We start from the raw sequence: 22,231 nt of genomic DNA on the forward strand, positions 1-22,231 counted from the left end.
CCCATTAGTGCCGCCACTGGGTAGCCCCCTCCCTCGTGCATCTCAATTTAGCAAGACCTTCGAAACTTATACAGGCAACCCTAATCGGGTCGGCAAGAAAGGAACCAATAATTTCTGATATGTTTATTATAATTTGAAAGAAGTGACCCCTATACTTAATCCATTCTCCCTGACCTCTCTCTGTTGACATCTCTCAGTTCAAACTTGACCTAGGATATTGACCCGAGTCCCATTGTGCCGTCAAAAATGTATGTCAACAAACAAAGATGTCAGGCAAATATTGCCTTCTCATCTATCAAACGGCCACCCTTAATTTAAAAAAGGTTAAAGAGATGAACGGTGTATGGATTGGGTTTGCCGAAGTCCCAAAGAGAATTGGAATAAATTAGATTGGAAGCTTCGATCCTCCTCTTGAGATAAATCATCATGTTGTCGAATACAACCGTTTTGATTTGCACCCCTTTCTATTTTATTTTTTTTCGCGCGATTTCGAGAAATTGGAATTATGTACCCCAGTAATAGGAATTCAATTCAGTCCAGTTCAATTTTATATTTCATTTCCATTCAATGATACAAAGTACTAAATCAGATGCATAAGGAATGGACATTTTTAAGAAAAGCACCACAAAGTAGAGCATGTGAAAAGGCATGATATTGATAAGACTATTTCAAATATCAAAATAGCTATTTCACAAAGTTGAGTACTAGAAGTAGCTATAAACTTATCTACAATTTACCCCGGAGTCTACCCTCGTTCAAAAACATTAATCTAACCGATTGCAGCATTTATCTTCACCATTACGATACACATCAAACCTCCAATATGTCCCTTTGTTGACAAACGTCTATTACAGAAACGCTTGACCAGTAAAGAAATCATTCATCAAATATTCAACAAACGAGCCGTCTTTGTTGCCGATATTCAGGGCTTTTATCGGTTGTCAATCTTTTCTAGCAATTTTGTTTTTCGCGTTTCAGGTCCAAATTAGTCGAATGTAATTATCTTGCATGCACATTAATTCTCATACAGAAATATCAAACAAGCTCATGCTAAGTACTCAAGAATTTTGTGTAAAATAGTAGGCTTTACCTCTTGGTAAATTCCGCCTGTTCCATGGGTTTCTGGAAACATCTTTAGTTTTCTTGTCTTTATCGGAAAGTGAGTGAAAAATAGGATGGAAACGGGGAAAACGAAACAAATTCTTGAGTTTTTTTGGTTTAATTTCTGTCTCTGTCTCACTGCACATGGATATATTTTTTAGGAGTATTATAGGCAAAGTGAAAATATTGCAGATTTGCATTTAAGAATTTATTTATCACCGTGGGTCCATGATATCAAATTATGACTAAAAAAGATTAACAATATCCCGATTTTATATGTATGTTCAATTGAATGTCTCTTTATTATGTAGGCCTAACATTTTAAAAAGTCCTTACAAAAAGTGTAGGCCTATATCAGAAGTGGAGCTATAAGAGTGTTTTGTTTTCGGGTGTGGCGTAGCTATTAAGAACCTCCAGCTTGCTTGTTTGCCCATCTTTAAAAACCTCTTTTCTTTCTCGCCAATATTTGCGTGATTTCCAAACTTTATGATACAATAACAAACACGGTAGTGACCCCACAATTGTTTGTCTAAGTCGTTTTAATGTTTGCTGATAGAAAATGAGTCAGTGTCAATTAAGAGAATGGCCTTCGAAGGTCGTATCCTTCAAGTGTATATGTTTTCTTTAAAGAGAATAGAATGAGAAAGGCTGATGAAAATGAAAAAGAGGGAGAGAGAGGGAGGGAGGGAGAGAGAGGGGGGGGGGGAGGGGAGTGGATAGTGGAGAGAGAAGTTGAATATGAACTCCATTAAGTTATTAAACAATCACTTATTTTACCATAAGCTGATGCAGAATCTAATATTTTGCAGTTAGTATTGTTTTTAATAAGTTTAGTTTATTGTCGGTGTCATGTCTAGGTCTATATACCCCTTAAAATAAAAAAAAAAGAAAAAAGAAAAAACTCAGCAGAGACCCCTAATTAACAAGATTGAAAAAAAGACCTAGACCTACTTTAGAAGTAATTTCATGCAAACTTTTTTGCACAACGTACGTTTCTGTCCTGTTTATACTGCATTCTGAAAAATCTCATATTTCGCTGCATCTGTCGATGATTTTTCAAGGGCTAGTCAATGGATATTCCCTTTGAGAGGATGACCCCTGTCTCCATTAAATTCTATTTTAAGAGCCTCATCAACATTTATGATCCCATCATAGTATATCAAGAGTGAAGAATGTTCTATGGGGTCAGAAGGATGGAGCGAGGAATAACCATTCTATTTTTCAAAAAATATTCCCCGATGATGAGAAGATCGTTGAAGGTTGCGCCAAACGTTTGTAAGACGATTGAGAAAACGAAATCTTCAATAGTAAAATGAGATGGCAATAGAAAAAATGAGATCGATGATTAAAAATAGATGGAAATAGAGTGCGATACAAATGGAAGTTTTATCTTGAAAATAGTGAGGTCGTTGCCAGACTTGGCTTTGTACAGTGTGAAATGTTTAACGTTTAAAGCCAGCGAGTATTGATTATTACTATATACATATTTATATATCTACTTATTTTCTTTCTTGTGTGAGCCTTTTTGTTCTATTTGATATGCTTTTTTTAAATAAGAGTGTCTTTATGAATACTCAATAACTCCTGCATGAAGTTGTACTTTAAATTTGAAGGACTGATGAGCCATATGACTTTAAACTGGAAAATGTATAGGCCTGTGTCATGGGTAGGCAATGGAGCACGTAATTACTTGCAGGGACCCAGTTTCACAAAGAAACACGATCATGGAAATTATTGTTATCCTTGATTTTGATTGGCTGCTGAGCCCATAAGCATCCGTGGTAGTTATAGTGGCAAAGTTGTTTTGAAAAGTCTCCAGTTCTTTATCAAAATAGCCCAAGGAGCACAGGTATGATTATTTTCGTATTGAATTAAGCCAGCGAAGTTCAAGTTAAGAATTTACCCCGATTGTTTAAAGGAAATTAAATTCATGTTTTAATGATCATTTGTGAATATTATCGTTTTGAGAGACTTCATTAAAATTGAACCCTGATAAAACCACAAGAAGCGAGTTTTGAACACTGACCCCTTCTCCAATTATCATGTTCACGCTATTTTTAGGACGCACAGCACAGGCCCCAGGATATCATTTTTCGTTAAAAAGCAAATTTGAGCAGCAAATATTGATCTGCGAGTCGGGTCAAACCACCCAGTCTGCCCTCATACCGACGGTGTCCAAACAAAATAGTACCTTAGTCCACGGATCAGGAGATTTGCTAGTAAAAACCTCCAGCCATAATTTGACCTGACAAGGTCATGACCCGACGCTAACCTTTCACAACAAACCCCCCTCTCATTGTTGAAGAGATCCAGGTCCTCTTATAACGTCCAGGGGCTATTTGGTCTAGCTGTCCAGGCCCGAGTACCAATGACCCTGATACTTAATGCAACCGTTCCCCCTCTCTCTCATCCCTCAAGGGGGAGGGGGGGGGGGGGAATGGCCATGGGAAGCACCATGCGCATGTACAGTATCTTTCATATTTTTGTAGAAATTAGGGTGTAGGGAGATGGATATTGTTTAAGTGCTCAGAACAGCAACTAAAAATGATTCAGGGATTTCAGTCTGTTTTCATTGAATACAATTGAAGACGATATGAATTTGTTTCAGCTTACCATCACCATGCCAACACAAACCACCATCCACCTTCTTCTCATATTCTTCACCATCATCCCCATCATCATCTTGATCATCAGTTATTTGTATTCTCATCAACACCACCATAATCATTCCCGGCAGCATCATCATCACCTACATGAACAATGTGACCATCACCACCACCAACGCCACCAAAACTTCCACTAACATCAAAACTACCATCACAACCACATCGCCATTACCCTCATCAACATCACCACCACTACCACCACCACAGTCAGCGATAGTGCAATACCATTATCTTTATCATTATTACCATTGTTGCTTGTGACATACTTTTCCTTGTTTTCAATCATGACGCAATGATAATAACCAATATTGGAGAAGTTGCCTTTCTGCTCTAAATTTGTTTGATATTATTATTATAAAATATATGCTTTATTTCATTTTCACATTCATTGATTATAGTATGGTGGCTTAGCTACAGCCGGGTAATAATATGATACCAAGTATCAAAGCGCAGTTGAGTATATGCACATAGTAACTGCACTGTATAAATGGACATACATATGTATTATTATTATTGTAGGCATTCCTTTGAAACACAAATATACCACATGCTTGCAGTAAATCGCGAAACTAACTAAAAAATATTACTTTTTTAGAAGAAATTCTAATGAAGTCAATACTTCACTAATTTTCCATTATGGAAATGTCTACAGATAAATAAAAAAGAATTAACCTAGGAGGAAATTTTTTGAGATATAAACATGAAAACAATAAAAATGTACTATAGAAATTTATAGCAAATTACTCATGCAAGTACCTCATCTCGACATCATTGAAAAAGGCTACCCGATATTGTTGCCATGGCGTATTTGTAATCAGAATTAATTGCTAGAATAAAATATCGTTTTGGAACAGTCATAAAAGACGAGCAGTAACCCCAAATTAAGTATACATATATAACACAATCATCATAACACTTCTGTCTGTACATATTTTTTTAATTGCAAATCATCTTCATATAAATGAAAATCTTGAAATAGAGATAAAACTTTCCTACACACAGGCACTTTTACCAATAAATGTATTTATTTTGTAATCAATTATTTTTTTTTCATAAATTTCAAGCATATGTTTAGAAGTAGATTTTCTTTTTACTTATGTAAATCCTAAATGGCAAAGAACAATGGAAAATGAAAATCATAATTTGAAAATGCAGTGCAGAAACCTCCTTAGCCTTATTAAGAAGAATAAATACCAAAGGAAATGTACATATACAAAGACAGAAAGAATAAGACTCTATATTCTGATTGGAATATTGTTTAGATTTTGAAAAAAAATAACCATTTAACTATAAATAATTCCACTGTCTTCATTGGAATGAGCAGTCAAAAACCTCTGCTTGTTCATCGAATATGAAATGTTTTCAAAATATGGTGGAATGGAAAAAAGAACAAAGAAATACAGAATGCTAGAACTCTACAATATTATCAAAATTTATTTTCAGCCAAACTGTGTTTACATATCACTTGAATGAATGCAAGAGTTCCATGACAAATTTTTCCTCAGCATGTTGAAAATTGTACCCTTTCAGTAGCTTGTAACTTGCAATCAAAATTAAGCTCGAAGAAATAGAGTCTTGGGCACCAAGTTGGGTATTATTCCCACACAACTCCCTTATTTTTTTCAAAAATAAAATACTTCAAATTTCTGAATCATATGCATTTCATGTTGGAATATTCATGTTTCAGCTTTCAAAAGATAAATTGCCTGATATATTTGTGCCTATGTTTCAAAGGAAAAATCTAGTCCACATACGAATCCCACCCGGCAAAGTGACTCTTATCACATTCCACGTACTCGCACTATCCTCACTCAGAGAACAATAGCTTTTGAAGGACCCAGGTTTTGGAACAGTTTTCCCAGTGATGTGATACAAAGTACCTCACTAAATATTTTCAAACGTTGATGTTGATTAAATTCTTACAATTTTCCTGTGTAGATTATAAAGTGACTTTTACAAATATTATGAGTATACAAATAGCAAATAGGCATGAGTGCGATGGTGCAAGATTTTGCAAGAGGTGAAAGAAAGATGCTCTATTAAACGAGGCGTTAGCCTCGTTAAATAGAGCATCTCTTTCTTTCACCAAATATTCGCTATTTGTGTTGTACAACGCCCCGGAATCTAGCAAAAATAAAAAAAAACAAGTTTTTCCCTGCAGTAATCAATGAAAAGGGAGCAAAAATACTGAAAGCGAAAAAGCAAAATCCCACAAGCCCACATGACCTAGGGCAGCATTGCGCTTTTAGCCAACAGGCTTATACGCGTATTGCACCTTCATTTTTACTCAGCGCAATGAATTAAATCGTATTGTGATGTCACTTCCTAAAGCTGTGCAACTGTGCATTTTGAATGGTACGTCTTGTGAGCAACGGTATGAATGTTTGACATTCAACCTCCTATTTGCTTGCGTACATCGAGCTAAGTAGGCGTTGTACAATACGCTCTGGCTGATGAATAGTGGCAAACCCTTTTTTACACTCTTCAGATACCGATAGTTCTTTTATAGTATATATATATATATATATATATATATATATATATATATATATATATATATATATATATATAGTATACTATAAGACTTCATATTTTGGGAGATCCTGCTGACTGAACAAACATTGCTTTTTTATGAAGGTTCCCTCGTATTTCACCATATATTTAATTTGTCATTGATTTAAGTTGCTGTATTATTCAATTTTTCAGTCATCATAAGCTGAAAATGGTAACACGAATGTGATTGGCTAGGGCATTCATATGGTCAAACTGCAAAAGAAACATGACGAAGATCGATCGTTGGAAACCAACACCGGCTCCTAAGAATTTAATTTCTGGATCTTAAACTTAAATCACATTTTTCAGGATGCTAGTAAACTAATTACATTCTTCATTAACAAATTTACATTATTGCGCTCTGTTTCCCTCACCAAAAGGGGGAATTAAGCAGTAATCGAGGAGGGTGACGTAGGTAGCTCATCCTTTTCTCCGTAGACACTGTAGTTTAGCGTCATGCGAAGCAACGGGACTATAAGTCAAATGGCAGACTTTGGTCTATTGACAGAGGGGATGCCACGGAGTCAGAAATAGACTGATATTTTGGTCTACTTCAATTGAAGAATGTCCTCTCAGATTAGAGTCTAGAGAGCTAACCAGATTTCAGACTTGAGCTGAGAAGAGATGAGAAAGAAGCAGGAGAGGAACGTGACTTGTGAAGAATTGCTTCCATTGGGGATGACTTCTCCTGGAGGAGTCATCTTCAATTCAAGACTGTCCTCCTAGGTTAGAAAGCCAACCAGATTTCAGACTTGAGCTGAGACGAGACGAGAGAGATGCTGGAGAGGAACGTGACTTGTGAAGAATCGCTTCCATTGGAGATGATCTTTCCATTGAGGGTTTCTAGGGAATGAGGAGAAAGAGAGAGAAAGGACAAAGAAATTAATTTTCCTTCTAAATAACCTCTTGAGATTAAGTAGACAAAGGTAGGTGAAAATTATAAGCCAGAGTCTAGAATCAGTAAAGTGAATCAATATTTGTATCCATCCCCTCCCCCCCAAAAAAATTTGATGGGAATCAATTTATCAAGGCTTAATACATGTGTATATGACCACATTAAGCAATGAAACTAGAGTGAATATGCCTGGTTCCACACTTATGAATTATTACACTAACTCTATGGGTCTAATTAGGTATATTAGGTGGAGCGTTGTGGCCCAGTGGATAAGTCTTCTGACTTCGAAACAGAGGGTCGTGGGTTCGAATCCCAGCCATGGCGTAATTTCCTTCAGCAAGAAATTTATCCACATAGTGCTGCACTCGACCCAGGTGAGGTGAATGGGTACCCGGTAGGATTAATTCCTTGAATGCATGAGCGCTGAGAGGCAGCTCGAGCTAAAGCCGGGGTAATAATGATAATAACAACGCGCCTCGGAATAGAATATTTCTAGATAGATGGCACTATATAAATGCCTATTATTATTATTATATATACATAGGTAGTCTTACCTTTAATAGGCCAGTGTGAACTGTTTCATGCCAAATTTTATGTGCAGAGGTTTCTTATTATACACTCTCAAATTATGAAAATGCTTAAATGCTAAAGGGTTTTTTTTCTTTTGAATAAAATACTTTAGGACTCCATTTAGATATGATCTTCTTATCACTATTGACCAGGAGAATAGACTGTTTAATAGAGTTTAATGATGTCAAAAAAGTTTTAACTTTTAAAATAACGTCAAGATATGCATTCCAATTCAACAATAAGAATATCATCAATTTTAATGTTGATGTAGATACAAAGCATAAAGAATGTCTAATATTAAATGACATTGATGTTCAAACTCAGGGCTCCATTGTTTTCATCATATCACTTTACGCAGTATTCAATCTTCTTTCCGGGTAATTTTTCCATCATATCATTTATGCAGTATTCAATCTTCTTTCCAGGTAAGCTTGCCTGCCAACCGAAAGACCAATATTAGCTTGGATTATAGTATTAGACCATTATAACTGATTACAAATGTAATCTTGTGTGACTGACCTGTGGTTGTTTTTGTCTGTTTACAGCAGGTTGTAGTGTGATCTTGCTACCTGGTGTAGTGGTAGTGCTGAGAGGCAGGAGGCTAAAACGGACCTGTTTGGTGGTCAGCGGCAGGACGTTGTGCTGTTCCTGATAGCCGGCACTGGACGACCGATGACCAGAGAACATATGACGGTCAGGACTGGTCAAAAATCCCAAAAGAAGCTGTGGAGTTGGGGTCAATGAAAAATGAGATAAACAGTCAGAGTCTAATTCTGAAAATATTCAGCTTTAAAGTTCAGTTCATGTGAACATTTATTTTCCTTCCATAGTATTTTATTTCATTCTCTCTTCCTTCCCTTAATGATAATTGAAGCAATTTGCATGAAATTTTCTTTACTTATTTTCATATTTTGAATAAAAAATATTTATATAAGAGCATAAAGAGATCTATTTTGTCAAACTCACAAGAAAGAACAAATGGGATGGCACAAATATCAGTTTCAACTGACAAAATTGAAAAAAAAAACAAAAAAAAAACTGGGTCATAATTGTAAATCTTCCTCTTATTCATTTATTTATTTATTTATTTATTTATTTATTCATTCATTTATTCATTTATTCATTTATTTATTTATTCATTTATTGATTGATTTATCTATATATTCATATATTAATTAATTTATTTATTGTTCATCGTTCGTTCATTCATTCATTGTTTTTTTGCATTTTAACATAAAAAGGACTTACTGAACTTCTGTGGACATGTCTGTTGAGGTTTGAGGTCATATGAGGGGTGAATACATCCAGGTCAAAGGGGTCAATGAACCCTTCTAATAGGTCTATCAGTCTCTGAAGCTGGCCAGTAAATCTAGAATTCTCCTAAAAACAAAACAAAGCAAACATTACAATGAATTGAATGAGGTAAAGCCATATTCCAGCCATACTTGAGGGAAATTGAAATGGTCAATTATAACTTTGCTTTCCAATGCTGTTCCATAATAGTTGTGCTTTGGGTCTTTTTGGGGTCTGAACTAACTTGTGCTCTTTACAAATTTGACCAAATCTATCCTGGAATATTCAATCATATTACAGATGAAAATTGTCTTCAGTATATTCACTCAAAATTATTAAAGTGATCATTTCTTTCCACACAAAAATGAATGTTTATCTATCTAAAAGTAATTGAATTACATTCAACAGAGGGAAAATCTAAAAATATAACTTGAAATCAAGGGAAAATTTCATGAATCAAATAGTAAGTGATTTTAACTGGCAAACGTTATAAATTACTAAAATCCCTGCCCCTGATTGGTTCAGAGCAAGTTTAACAATGAGAATCACTCACATGTTGCTTCATGAAACCCTCCCCTCAAAGATAAGTTCAGCAGGAACTCTCTGCAAACATAAGCTTTCACTTCATGTTAATATCACATTCCTCCTTGTTTACAAAATCCAGTCCACAAAATACCCAATTGTAAATATCATGTAAATTACATGTAGATTGCAATCAATAAATTGCAAAGCTTGTCAATTACACACCTGCGTGTGTAAATTTCATTTTGGCATTTCCTGAGTAATGTACACCATGTCAATCAAAATCACATAGAATTGAATTAATATTTTTTTCTTTTTCTCCAGAGTACTTGAATTTTCAATTTTTCTTAATATCAAAGACATCTGAAATAATTTTGATTTTGTTATCCGATTCCGGAATAGAACAGATGCTCATAAACAATTGTAGGATGTAGTGGTTACCAGGGAGGATCTTGCATAATGGGGAGGTGCAACATGTAATTTTTGGTTAGTTTGTTGTAATTCAAACTCTGGAAGAGTCAGTGATTGCTTTTCAATTATGTTAAGACAGAAGATACTTTCTGTTTTTTTTGTGTGTGGGGGGGGGGAGGGGTGGAATGGTTTATTTGATTGAAATTCTCAATATGACTTAAATTGACCATAAAACAAATACTGAAAATGAAATAATAACTCGATACAGATATTATCTAAAATAGAAATGTTCTTCTCCAAATGAGAAGTTCTTAAACTAAAAAATAAAGAGGGAAATCTTCAACGTTAAATCAAGAGATTGTGGTAAGCTAGAAGCCCCCCCCCCCAAAAAAAATATACATAAATAAATCAAACAAAAAACAGAATAAAATAAAAAATACAATACACATATTTAGATAACTATTTTGTATTACACAACAATAAAGCAGAAATACCTTCTTATCCTCGCCTCTTCCAGACATGACGCTACCGATAAACCTCACATCAAACAGGAGCTGAAGGGCCTGGGGTTGGGTCAGCTTGGAATGACCTTCACCTTTGAACTTCGACCTTTCATCAAGCATAGACTGGTATGCATTGAGAAGTCCAGTGCTGGTTGTATTCACAAGCTGGGATATGATATTCCTGAGTTTGAACAAAATACAAAATCTGATAATTAATTGTCATTGTCAGATATTGTGTGTAATGTATATTGGGATTGGATGTGGGCATGAAAAAGACTTTTATATTGGACACTGTATTAGGTTGGTATACAAAACAGTATATATCTAAAAATAATTTGACAGATGGTAGGGAACTGGCTACATAAATTATACAGAAAAAACACTTTGTGTCTCTGAAAAGGTTACATACATAGGTAACATACAACCTTTATCACATAAACACAATACATTTATGTAATATTTGATGCTTGTGTTTTATTACATTCCTCTTGCTTCAAACTAATGGTTATAAAAAAAGTATCTCCATTCATACATGTAGGCAAAACAAACAAACAAATGAATTGCAAAAAAAAACAGTACTGTCTTGAACATCTCATATCTCATTTAAAAAATAATGTTTATGTTTGTGATTGTAAAACCAATAAAACTCATAAATGAATGACAATAATAATAATAAAAAATCAATGTTTGATACTGATACTGCAAATTATATGTAACTATTTTTTGTATACATCCTAGCTCACCTGGATAGCGCATGACCTCCTATTCTGTTGATTTCTTCACACAATCCATACAGTAATGATTGCACATACCAAGAAGACTACAGAGAGAGAGAGAGAGTAAACCGGGGAAAGATTAAAAACATTTGAAAAATACCTTCAGAGGGGAATCCAACCTTGGTCATAAAATGTTGTGTGAAATAGGAGAAAAATAAGTAAAAGAGAATGGTAAAAATTTAAAAGAAATTGGACAAGCAATATAAATGTTATAGCTGTTTCAAAATTTAGATCCCTAAGACTATTTACACTTCAAATTGGCAACTGGGTAAGTAAATTATGACCAGTGGTAGGGACAACAGTCCCAAGGGCCATGTACTTAATTATAGGGAATTTGTGGTTTTCTCTTAAGTACCTATTCTGCTGTAGCAATAATCATAATAAAACATAGGTGGCATATTGTTTAATGTCCTCATAAAAGAACTTTTAATTTGGAATGGATTCCCCTTTAAAAATTAAAACAAAATAATATCAGTCTACGAGGCATTTCAAATAAAGATATAGACTCAAATGAATGAAAAAATAACACAGAAAAATGACAAATGATGGCAGATATTTCAAATTGCCAAGACATAGAATTAGTGTGAAGAAGAGAGGAAGCTTACTTGAACTGGAAGACGGATTTTAGACGAAACTTTCTTTCCTTCTTCTGTCTCTTCCTCAATATCTATGGAATCCCATGCCTAGAGATTGAAACAAAGAAAGATAATAATAATGTTTCATTTACCCAGGGTAGCCACTTCAGTTAGGAAACTGCTCTACCAGCAGGCCCTGCATAACATAATTCTATTATTACCCTTCCCCAATCTAAATGCTGAGCGCCTAGCAAGAAGGCAGAAGGTCCCGTTTTTATAAGACTTTGGTATGACTCGGCCGGGGATTGAACCCACGACCTCCCGTTCATGAGGCAGATGCTCTACCATTGAGCCACTATGCACGGTGGTGAAAGCTGTCTAATTAAAACTAATCAAGATTTTAAAGCAGATATGAACCAGCAGCCATCTCATGCCATAACTACCTAAATTTGGCCAGGTTGCTAACCCATAATGCAACATTCTGATCAGTGTAGTCTTGAAGTTTAGACCGATTGGAATGATAATACACTAATCACTACTCAATACAATTATACCACAATAATTATACTTGCTTATATAGCGCTTAATACTTACTTTGTCAGAAGCGCTCTACAGTATTATGCAGCATAATTACCCTGGCTTTAGCAGAGCAGCTGTTACGCGCGCTGCGTTTCAAGGAATAAATTCCTGCCAGGTACCCATTTACCTCACCTGGGTTGAGTGCAGCACATTGTGGATCAATTTCTTGCTGAAGGAAATTACGCCATGGTTGGGATTCGAACCCACGACCCTCTGTTTCAGAGTCCGGAGACTAATCCACTGGGCCACAAAGCTCCACTCCAAAATAATTACGTTCGTTTTTGTTACCAAGTAGCAAGTAGGTAAACTACTTTTCCTCTCAAAACAATTTAATTTCTCTATACAAGCAAAATTGTAAGCTGATTTATTCTCTGTATTATCGATAATTATCTCAAAAGGTATATTTCAAGACTAGCTATTCATAACACACGATGAATGAGAGACTACACAAAAGTTTGCAAACTATGAATGAAAGATGTGACTTACAGTGGCATTCTTGAGCATAGCTGAAGGTGATGTGTCCCTTAGATTGACGGTGAATTCCTCTAATAGCTCTGAACTTGTGAATTCACTCCAAATTCTTTGGAAAAAAATTAACAAGAGAAATATTTCTTCAAAATATGTGGAAGATGCCCATGAAACATTATACTCAAAAAAGATATTGCATTGTGTTTCATTATTTCGTTTGATTATTCACTATCATAATCATTTAACATGATTCATTGTATGATGATGATTAATGTTGGAACTTTTAAAATCACATTGATTTGTATTTTCACAGCATATCTTATGAACTGAATTTCAATAGAGCTAGGTATTTGTAATTATTGTCACAAATATCAAAAAAGGATGAAAAGCATACATTCTAGAAAGTGTGAACTAAATTTGTTTGAAGTCTGGATAAATCATAAAAAGATTCCATGAAATATGTGACCCTTTATTTTCTGTTTACCTGTATGATTCCTGGCATTGTTCTTGGAATATTGATTTGAGTTTACTCCATTCATCCTCAGAGGTCTATTGACAAGGAAATGAAAGGTATTACAGTCGCAAAATGTTTGTGTGGAGTGAGACATGGTGCAGTTAATCATCATAAGTTTATGATCCTAAATTCCTTCATTTGCTGTTGTTTTCTTTGTGTGGATATGTGAAATAGACAGGGCAATATGAGCTGATATCAAACTATCATCAAGCTGATCACAATAATTGTAAAAAAACAGATTTGTATCAATTGAAATCAAGGAATATATCTTCAAGCAGCCTTAGGCTTCAGTTTAATATTGAGTTGCTTATTTGGTCCCTTCTAAAGGTTCCCATGGCAAGAAGAAGAATGTAGTGGTTTCATGGTACACCATATATTCTTTCACAATGATCCACAATGTGCTGCACTCAACCCAGGTGAGGTATATGGGTACCGGTAGGAAGTAATTCCTTAAAAAGCTGTGTGCGCTATGAACGCCTAGCTTAGCCGAGTAATATAGGAGCGCCTTGAGCACCTAACAAGGTGGATATGTGCGCAATATAAATACCCTATATTATTATTATTATTATTTCATGGGCATGTGTACATGTCTCTGATTGGCTAGGCAGTTTACCATTAAGTTTAAAAATCATATCATCATTAGAGACTTTCAAATCTAAACTGAAGTCTTATCTTGTCTAGCAGTATCATTTCTTGGCACAAAGACACTCATCCAAACTATCTCATTCTTTCTTCTTTTTTTTTTGCTTGTGCGCCACTAAAGAGAATATTTCAAGATAGATGGCGCTATAGAAATGACTAGTATTATATTATTATTATTAATCTGCTTCAGGGGTCATGGTTATGTCAGCTTCCCTGTATTTTTCTCTGTATCAAAGAATATGGACGGGCATGTTCCTCCATTGTCATCCAAAAGGTATGCCAGTCTCAAGAAGAATGCATGCAAATATTGTTTCTGAGCAATGTCTATTGCTTTCACTTTATTACACAATCGATATCATTACAAGGTTTGTGGTACTTACAGTGTTCTTGCTTTCTCGTTTCCCTGTGACCTTTGACCTTAGCCTGAAATAAGAAATAACAATTTCAGTCACAGAACACTTATCATTACTTTTATTCTGGACAGCAAAGATGCATAAGGCTTAATTTGAAGGAAGACAAAGAATACAACCAACCATAAAGTAACTTCATGATTGTAAAAATCTAACTGCCAATGCAAAAAAGTTGGATATATATTTTGATAGGAAAAGAAAATGCCAGGAGTCTACTCAGGATGAAGCTGGCAATGTATAAACCTTAGATTGAGTACAATGGACAGAATATTGAATATGCTCAATCATTTATTTTTATGCAATGGTCATCCAACGTTGTTACTTGTCATGTCCGATGTAATTTATGATAAAATTGAAATGCCTATTGGATATGGGACAGGTATCAGCATTTTTCAGTTGCATATAGGTTTAGTGGTGACGTTTGCTCCTGCGACCATTGTTCCAGGCATTATTTCATCTAAGATGTAGGGCTACGGTTAGGGTTGCAATAGGGTTTTATGCTAGGTTAAGGGTAGAGTATGGTATTAAATCCGGGGTTGAAGCTTATCATTCGATTAGTGCAAGAAATTTATAACAGAGTAATTGTCGCCGAAGCAAACGTCATGGAATCCGGTTTGAACATTATGTAAACATTCGTTGGAAGTCATATCAACAACTTTCTGACAATTAATAATCTTAAGGACCCATACTGCTTCACCTGTGCAAAGAGAGTCAATTCAAATAAGATGCATGATGACCTCACCTCATTGTATCAGCCTTACTGTCCTTCTTCTCTGTGATTAGGACAGCCTGCTGTAGGTGCGGTGATAGTTCTGTCAAAGCTGAACAAAGACGACCTAGAAACACAACTCTGTGTGAAACAAAATTAAAAAAATGAGAAGTGTTTTTTTTATCATACCTCAGAAAAACATGAATACAAATGGTCAAGCAAGAATATACATATATTTTTACTTTACATTATAAGGGATATGAAGCATGGCCAAGCTATTCCATAAAATCAACCTTTTTGTACCACTGACCATTCATTTTAATTTTTACTTCATTTCAAGAACTGTGAAGATTTGAGAACATTCAAACTTTTCATTTGAACTAGAAAATAGAGACAAATGATTTCATCAGGTGCCACATACAGGGGATGCAATGTACATACTTTATGGAATTGCCCAGCCTTCACAACAACCACATGTATTCAAATCATTAGTGCTCCAAAATAATTTTTCACAACCCATACGATTTGCAAGGTGCCCTAATATTGCAAAATGATAGAATAACTTAACACTAGAAATTTAGCAATCGCACACATTATGGGCAAATCTTGTCCTGTAGTTTTTGAAATCAAGAGCTCTTGCACCGATTTACACTTCATGATTTATGTAATGATGACATGTAATGTCTGTTACCATGATGAAACACCACTGCAAAGGCAAAGGTGGTCAATTTCATTGTGAAAAAAATGTTTACTTGTTACTACAGTATTTCACTTAATTAAACCACACTAGTAGGAGCTTGAAATTGACTTTTGATATGGATAGGTGACATGGAATGTGTGATATGAAATTGAGAAGCAAAATTAATTCAAATTTTACTAAATTTTGCATGTGCAATTGTGCATATATTTCACACCTCCCTTCCTTTGAATACTAAAATCAATTTGGCTTGCCAGAAATGAAAATATTAAATGACTATGATCTTAAACCTTGAAATTTCAAACCAGATCATTGAAAATCGTGCCAAAATTTGGCAAGCACATCCTTTATCACATAAACTACGAGCCAGTATGAAAAAATTCTGAAATATTTTTAATTCATTATGAATATACTAAGCAAATTTATTTGTGAAAAAAATTATTTGCATATTTATGTAATCTAATCTAAACATTTCCAGAAAAAAATTGCGAAAGTAATTTTTTTCCCTTATTTCTTTGTTTTTAAAATTTATGTATATTTCCTAGTTTTTTCATCTTTTGTTTCTTGTTCTTTTTTTTTCAATGGAAATTATTTAGACCAAAATAACAACTAAATCAAACCCTAAATAATTAAGCAGACCAATTAGAACAAAAAAATATCACCCTTTTATGAATTTCATCTCCCATTGACTTTGTACACAAAGCAGAAAAATTAGCCATTTTCAGCATGACATTGTCTCATAAAAAGTTGTGTGGCGTTGTGATGCTATAGCCATTTATCACGAATTTGGTCTCAAAAGTTGTGCGAGACTTTAAAAAAAAAAAAAGTCTGCACATTACTAAAAGTCAAATATTTTGTTATGGTGTGAGTTTAAAAAGATGAAATAGCTGTCCATTGTGTCTACTTTCATACGTACTCAGTCCTAAATATTTGTCTTTTGGTTTGTCTTTTAATTTCAGTATTTCATCCAATAGTCAGGGACGAATTAACACAGTTTTTTAGGCAGTTATCCTTTACATTCCAGGCAAAATTTAACAAAGAAAATGCCTTTAACTCCTGCTGAGAAACAGTGACAGTACAGAGATAGACTGAAGAACAAGGGAAAGTACATGTATGATGAGTACAAGCAAAAGAAAGAGCAGGTCAGACGTGGAAGCATCAACGAACCCATTTGGAGACTTTAGATTGATGTATCAAGACTGAAAAAAATCAGAAAGAGAAGCTGATAGATCAAGAGTAGCAAAGTTTCGCAAGCATAAGAAGGGGACTCCCATACCATAATCTGGGCGCTATAAGAAAAGTATTTGCAAGAGCTGACAAATCCCTTCCAAGTCGAAAGAAGACAATCATTCGTTCCCTTTACCAGAGAAATGTTACAGCAGGAGATGAGGTGACAGAATTGCCTAAGGAGCTAACATCCCCATGCTCCACTGGTTATGTGTTGTCTGAACACACTATGAGAGAGATGATATCAGCAGACAAGCACCGGGGAGGAAAGATGTTATATCGGTACGAAATGATGATGGAACTAAGGAGACAAAACAGAAGAGGCATCTCTTGTCATCTGTCAAGAAGACTTATGCCATTTTCAAGGAGGAAAATCCTCATGCACGTGTCGGTAAGACCTAGTTTACTATGTTCTGGTCACAGCATGTCTTGCTGAGCAGGAAGCCTGTGTCTCCATTATTCAAACTTCTCGATGGCAGTAAATGCATTGAATAAAGTTAACACATCCATTCCATTTTACGATCATCAGTTTGTGAATTCTATTATCTGCACACCTGAATCCAGGGAATGTATGTTGAATGCATGTGAGAAGTGCAGTGATGGGAAGGGATTCAAAACAAAGTATCCAATGAATGATGTAGTCATGACACAGTGGCTTGTGTGGAAAACAGATCAGACTGGAAGACTCATCAACAAGTGCACTGAATAAAGGACATCAAGTGAATTGTATGACTACACTGTAAGTATGGTTCCTCAATTCCTTGAGCACAGCTTTGTGCAACAAAGTCAGTCTAAGAAATGGAAGCAAATGAAAGATCTTGCAACATAATCTGAGCGTAAGCAAAATCATGCCCTCATTCAAGTCGATTTTGCAGAAAATTACACCTGTCAACATTAGGAAATTGGTTTACATAATTTTTGTATGCTTTTTAAGAGTAGTTGCAGTTCAAATACTTTTTTTGTAGTTGACTAGTTTTTGTGATACAATTTTTGTTTTTAAATTATAATTAAAGAAGTAAAATTTGACAGTTCTCTTCAATGCCGATTGGATCACCAAGAAATGTAATTTTCTCATAGAAATTGTAGTTTAGAGTTCAAAGAGAAATAAACAAACAGAATAAAACAGATTAGGAACAAAATTGAAATCTGGCAGATATAACTAAGAATTGATTGCACTGACCAGATTAGAAAATATATAGAATGGCAATTCTTCATACTGCATGTTCAAATGAGTTTTGAGGAGGTAGAGAATTAGACATTTTACTCTTTGGTGAGATAAGTTTTGATGTAAACCAAGATATCACTGAATGGGCATAAAGTCAAAGAAATTCATCACTACACTGTAACTAAATGTATTATTTTAATGATTTTAACTTGACAAACGTTCCTGAGACAAGTTTTTATTACCAAGAAAATTATGTCTGTGAAAACCATATAGCAAACATATGTGTAATGTCAGTTACCAACAAGTGTTAATAAATGCTCAAAGCAAAGAAAACAAATTAAAACTCGGGTATACTTCCACATCAAGCTCACTTTCATGTAAAGCCCTGCACAGAAGATACAATGCAATGATTCCACACATTTGACTTCCATGTGTTATCTCTATAGCAAATTAAGTGTAACGTCAGTTACCAGCATGGTCATGGAAAAATTATCATAGCCCCCAAAAGACGTTAATAAATTATTTAATATTTTGACACATCTAAACCTAGTAACGAAGGTATATTTACATATTGAACTCATGACTCTATCCAATCAGGGATATGAGATATATAATTAACACCCTAAAATTGCATGTCCTTTTTGTGTAATGTCGGTTACAGACACTTATTTTGCTCGCTGAAGTGCAACAAATTGTGGTGCCTTGAAAAACATAATATAAATTTATACATCATGGTTAACTTTATTGTCTCCATCAATTTCAAACTCCAGTCACTTGTAGTAAGAGAGATACACAGGATGAAAAGAGTGTAAATTGTGCCATGTAATGTCAGTTACCATGAAAATGCCCTGATGCATTTTATCACTGCTTAAAGGACAAGTCCACCCCAACAAAAACTTGACTTGAATAAAAAGAGAAAAATTCAACAAGCATAACACTGAAAATTTCATCAAAATCGGATGTAAAATAAGAAAGTTATGGCATTTTAAAGTTTCGCTTATTTTCAACAAAATAGTTATATGAACGAGCCAGTTACATCCAAATGAGTGAGTTGATGACATCACTCACTCACTATTTCTTTTGTATTATATTATATGAAATATGAAATATTTCTATTTTCTCATCATTGTCATGTGAAATGAAGTTTCATTCCTCCCTGAACACGTGGAATTCCATTATTTTAACATTTTGTGCTTCAGGCAATGAGGTCCTAATCATCAAATTCGTAAAATTGAAATATTGTATAATTCAAACAATAAAAAACAAAAGAAATAGTGAGTGAGTGACGTCATCGACTCTCTCATTTGGATGTAACTGGCTCGTTCATATAACTATTTCGTTGAAAATAAGCGAAACTTTGAAATGTCATAACTTTCTTATTTTACATCCGATTTTGATGAAATTTTCAGCATTGTGCTTGTCTGATTTTTCTCTATTGATTTAAATCAACATTTTTCTGAGGTGGACTTGACCTTTAAATAAAATACAAATTTTGACATATTACCTATTAATAATAACAGATGACTGGTCATGTAACTTCTCTTCTTGGGCTGTTTTTAGCTTTAGTTTACAATCAGAAAGCTCTTCCTTTATATGGTCAGCCAATCTGAAAGAAAAAAAGAACACAATAATAAAACTAGAATTTAATTCGTCATGCGGACGAATTAGGTGGTCTGTCATGATTTGTCATTCAGTGTCGGCTAATGTATGAAATAAATCATTTAGATGTATTGATAATCTTGATCGTAGACATCCTAAGAATAAGTTTTGACCATTGCTAAATGTGATTATTAATGTGGTGATGACAATCGTCAGTCATACATCTTCAAACATACATACAAGATAGATGATTTTATATATATAGATGGATGGAGTGATGGATGGAGCGATTGATGGATCAAGTGATCGATTGAGAGATAAATGATAGGTTGTTATATTAATAAAACATAGATAGACAGACAGACATATAGATAGATAAATAGAGAGATAGATAGATAGAGACAAATAGATTGATATAGATAGATAGCCAGACAGACATACATATAGAAAGATAGATAGAGACAGGCAGATAGATTGATGGATATATAGAACGATAGATAGATATACATATCTAAACAGATAGATATGTTATATTAGACAGAGAGAGAGATAGATAGACAGATACATATACAAAGTAGGTAGATAGACATATATATGGATAGATAGATAGATTTATAACAGAGAGCGGATGGACGGATATGATTAGATAGATATAATACGAAAAAAAGTAATTATAATCTGTTTTATTTTGCACTATTTTAGCTATTAATTATTAGAATTGTTATAATTGATCATGCGCAAGAGAGTAAAAAAAAAAAAAAAAAAATTATGTTCACCCGCGGACTCGAACCCCTGCCCGCATGATTGAATGAGATGCAAGTCTGACGCCTAACCGATTGAGCTAGCATATTTCCCATAGACTTTACACGTAGGCAAATTTGAGAATTACAATTCCAATTTTGCAAGCGAAATACGGGCATGATCCCGGCATCTGATCAAAAAATGGAGGGCACACTTCCGAAAGCTTAGAATCTCAGCTACAACATACTAAAAGCTCAGGGAAAACCGACTCGAAAAAATGGAGATATGGCTCACGAAATAGAGGAATGTCGAATCTAGTTTTGAGAAAAAGTCATGTCCCATAGAGATTACACGCAAAATGAGGAAAAATGACATGCCTCTTTTCATCGCTGTTTTACGCAATGATGCGATTCTCAAAACGAATCCTAATTCCTGTTCACTAAGCGGAAAGAGTACATTCTAAACTACAACATTGAAATCTGGGCGAAAAACGATCTATATTCGAGAAGTTACAACCAAATTTGCATAAATTTGATGACGTCATTTTCGAAAAAATGAAATTTTTTGTTAAGGCGCCATTTTGATGACGTCATGATCAAATTGACGGACAATGGTGACATGAAATCAAATGTACAACTAACACTCTATCGATATATGAAAAAAAAATTGGGGGTCAACGGACTATTTAAAGAGCTACAGTGAATTTTCAATAGGCATGTTTTTGCCCATATATGGCCTATAGTGAGAGCTCGCGCGCACACGTGCTGCAAAGATCAACGGGTGTTAATTTCGTCATTAATGGTCGTAGAAGGTTGATCAAGGTATCAAATTGTTCAGGATTTTATTATCAATGCAGAAATGTAAAAAAAACCGGTGTTTCTGCGTTGCGTTAAGGCGTTACGCGCACGCATGTGTGTGCGCGCGCAAAATTTTGAAATGCTTAAAATGACCTGAAACGTACTCTTGTTTGGTCAAAAAGTGATTTTGAGCATTTTGAAATTTTGACGCGCGCGTCGTGACCTCCAGGTGACCTTTGATGACATGATTTGATGACCCCTGACCTGAACTTGATATGATGTTAATTTGATTGATTTTTGATAATTGATAATGGAGATATGATTGATAATGTGATTTTACAAAATGGCGCCTAGATGACGTCATCATGACGTGATGACCTCGAAAAGCTTATTTTGACGTGTCCATGACAGATCCTATAAATGACATGAAATTCAATGAAATTGATCAAGTCGATTTTGAGATAACTTGGCGACAAAAAAATCGTTAAAAATAAATAAAAAGAAAATTCTGACGAAATTAAGAGGTGATCTGTCATAAATGACAGACCACCTAATAAAAGAATAAGAGAAATATAAAATCTGTAAACAACAGTCATTAATTGTCAGTTCATACTACAAAATGTCTAAATTCTAAACGAGTCTGTGTATCATTGCCCTGGCTACAGCTCTGGCTGCCATTTCCAAAACTCATTGCATTCAATAAACAAATCTAACAAGGTACCACCTACTACTATACCTGGGTCAAGTATGGCAAATGTAAATCAATGCCTTGGAAAATGACAATGATGCAGTAATGAAATAGTAATAAACAAGTGGAA

At 34.7% G+C, this 22,231-nt stretch overlaps 1 protein-coding gene across 1 annotated transcript in view; it reads right to left on the reverse strand.

Annotated features, from left to right (window-relative positions):
- Positions 1-6,448: 6,448 nt before the first annotated feature.
- The window catches only part of LOC121416043 (conserved oligomeric Golgi complex subunit 1-like), a 37,659-nt gene continuing 21,876 nt past the window's right edge, over positions 6,449-22,231 (reverse strand). Inside the window, exons 18-28 of the mRNA XM_041609481.1 lie at positions 19,781-19,882; positions 15,221-15,328; positions 14,449-14,491; positions 13,397-13,461; positions 12,931-13,024; positions 11,896-11,973; positions 11,258-11,334; positions 10,506-10,695; positions 9,034-9,165; positions 8,305-8,508; positions 6,449-7,163 (exon numbers count right to left, since the gene is read on the reverse strand). Of these exons, the coding sequence (XP_041465415.1) occupies positions 7,029-7,163; positions 8,305-8,508; positions 9,034-9,165; positions 10,506-10,695; positions 11,258-11,334; positions 11,896-11,973; positions 12,931-13,024; positions 13,397-13,461; positions 14,449-14,491; positions 15,221-15,328; positions 19,781-19,882 (1,228 nt within the window). The 3' untranslated portion in view covers positions 6,449-7,028. The remainder of the gene's footprint in view (positions 7,164-8,304; positions 8,509-9,033; positions 9,166-10,505; positions 10,696-11,257; positions 11,335-11,895; positions 11,974-12,930; positions 13,025-13,396; positions 13,462-14,448; positions 14,492-15,220; positions 15,329-19,780; positions 19,883-22,231) is intronic.

Source organism: Lytechinus variegatus, chromosome 5 (assembly GCF_018143015.1).
Source record: "Lytechinus variegatus isolate NC3 chromosome 5, Lvar_3.0, whole genome shotgun sequence".
NCBI classification, from domain to species: domain Eukaryota; kingdom Metazoa; phylum Echinodermata; class Echinoidea; order Temnopleuroida; family Toxopneustidae; genus Lytechinus; species Lytechinus variegatus.